This window comes from Penaeus monodon, chromosome 21 (genome assembly GCF_015228065.2).
Source record: "Penaeus monodon isolate SGIC_2016 chromosome 21, NSTDA_Pmon_1, whole genome shotgun sequence".
Classification (NCBI taxonomy): domain Eukaryota; kingdom Metazoa; phylum Arthropoda; class Malacostraca; order Decapoda; family Penaeidae; genus Penaeus; species Penaeus monodon.
In genome coordinates, this window is record NC_051406.1 from 1,476,958 (window position 1) to 1,477,630 (window position 673).

At 33.6% G+C, this 673-nt stretch overlaps 1 protein-coding gene across 1 annotated transcript in view; it reads left to right on the forward strand.

Moving 5' to 3' along the window:
- LOC119586098 (casein kinase I) overlaps positions 1-673 on the forward strand; it is a 25,312-nt gene extending 24,639 nt beyond the window's left edge. Inside the window, exon 7 of the mRNA XM_037934790.1 lies at positions 618-673. Within this exon, the coding sequence (XP_037790718.1) occupies positions 618-628 (11 nt within the window). The 3' untranslated portion in view covers positions 629-673. The remainder of the gene's footprint in view (positions 1-617) is intronic.

Consider the following 673-nt stretch of genomic DNA (forward strand, 5'->3'; position numbering starts at 1 on the left):
ATGGGAACTTTAATGCAACAAGATAGCAGAGGTAGGCTGAAGATTGTGAGCAAGTTGTTGCATACACAAGGCAGTTCTTTTGATATCTATGTAAGACATTACAGACTATTGTTGTTTCAGTAGCTATCAGGCTAAGTAGGGAGATAAAATCCTTCAGATGCAGTTGAGTGAAGGCTTTTTCCAGTAGATGTTTGGTGGAGGAAGGCAGGTGAACTGTAGGGTTGATATTCGGAAATATCAATGGGAGAAAAAGCTGATTCTAGTATTAGCAAACTTGTTATTTTGTCTTGTGTTCAGTTCCATGGCTGCCTTCATTTTAAAATTCTATTATTATGTTTGGAAGAAAAAGGATTCATTAATAATTACTAGCATTTTTTAAAAATATTGTAATCAATTATTATTATACTTATTTCTGACTAGCATCTGTAATTATGAATGGTGATAAGTTTTAAAATGTACAATGTAAAATGTACTAGTTTTAGAGTTACAGAATGTGCTTTTGATTTTTAATTGTGCCACATATTTCTTAATTAGCTTGTGCAGATTCTGACATTGTGGAAGTACAGAGTATCTTTTAAATCTCACATCCCATGTCTTTTCTCTTTCCACACTTACAGGAGGCCACTAGAAGAATCCTAGTGAAGATAAATAGCTACTGAAATCTTGCTGAGAC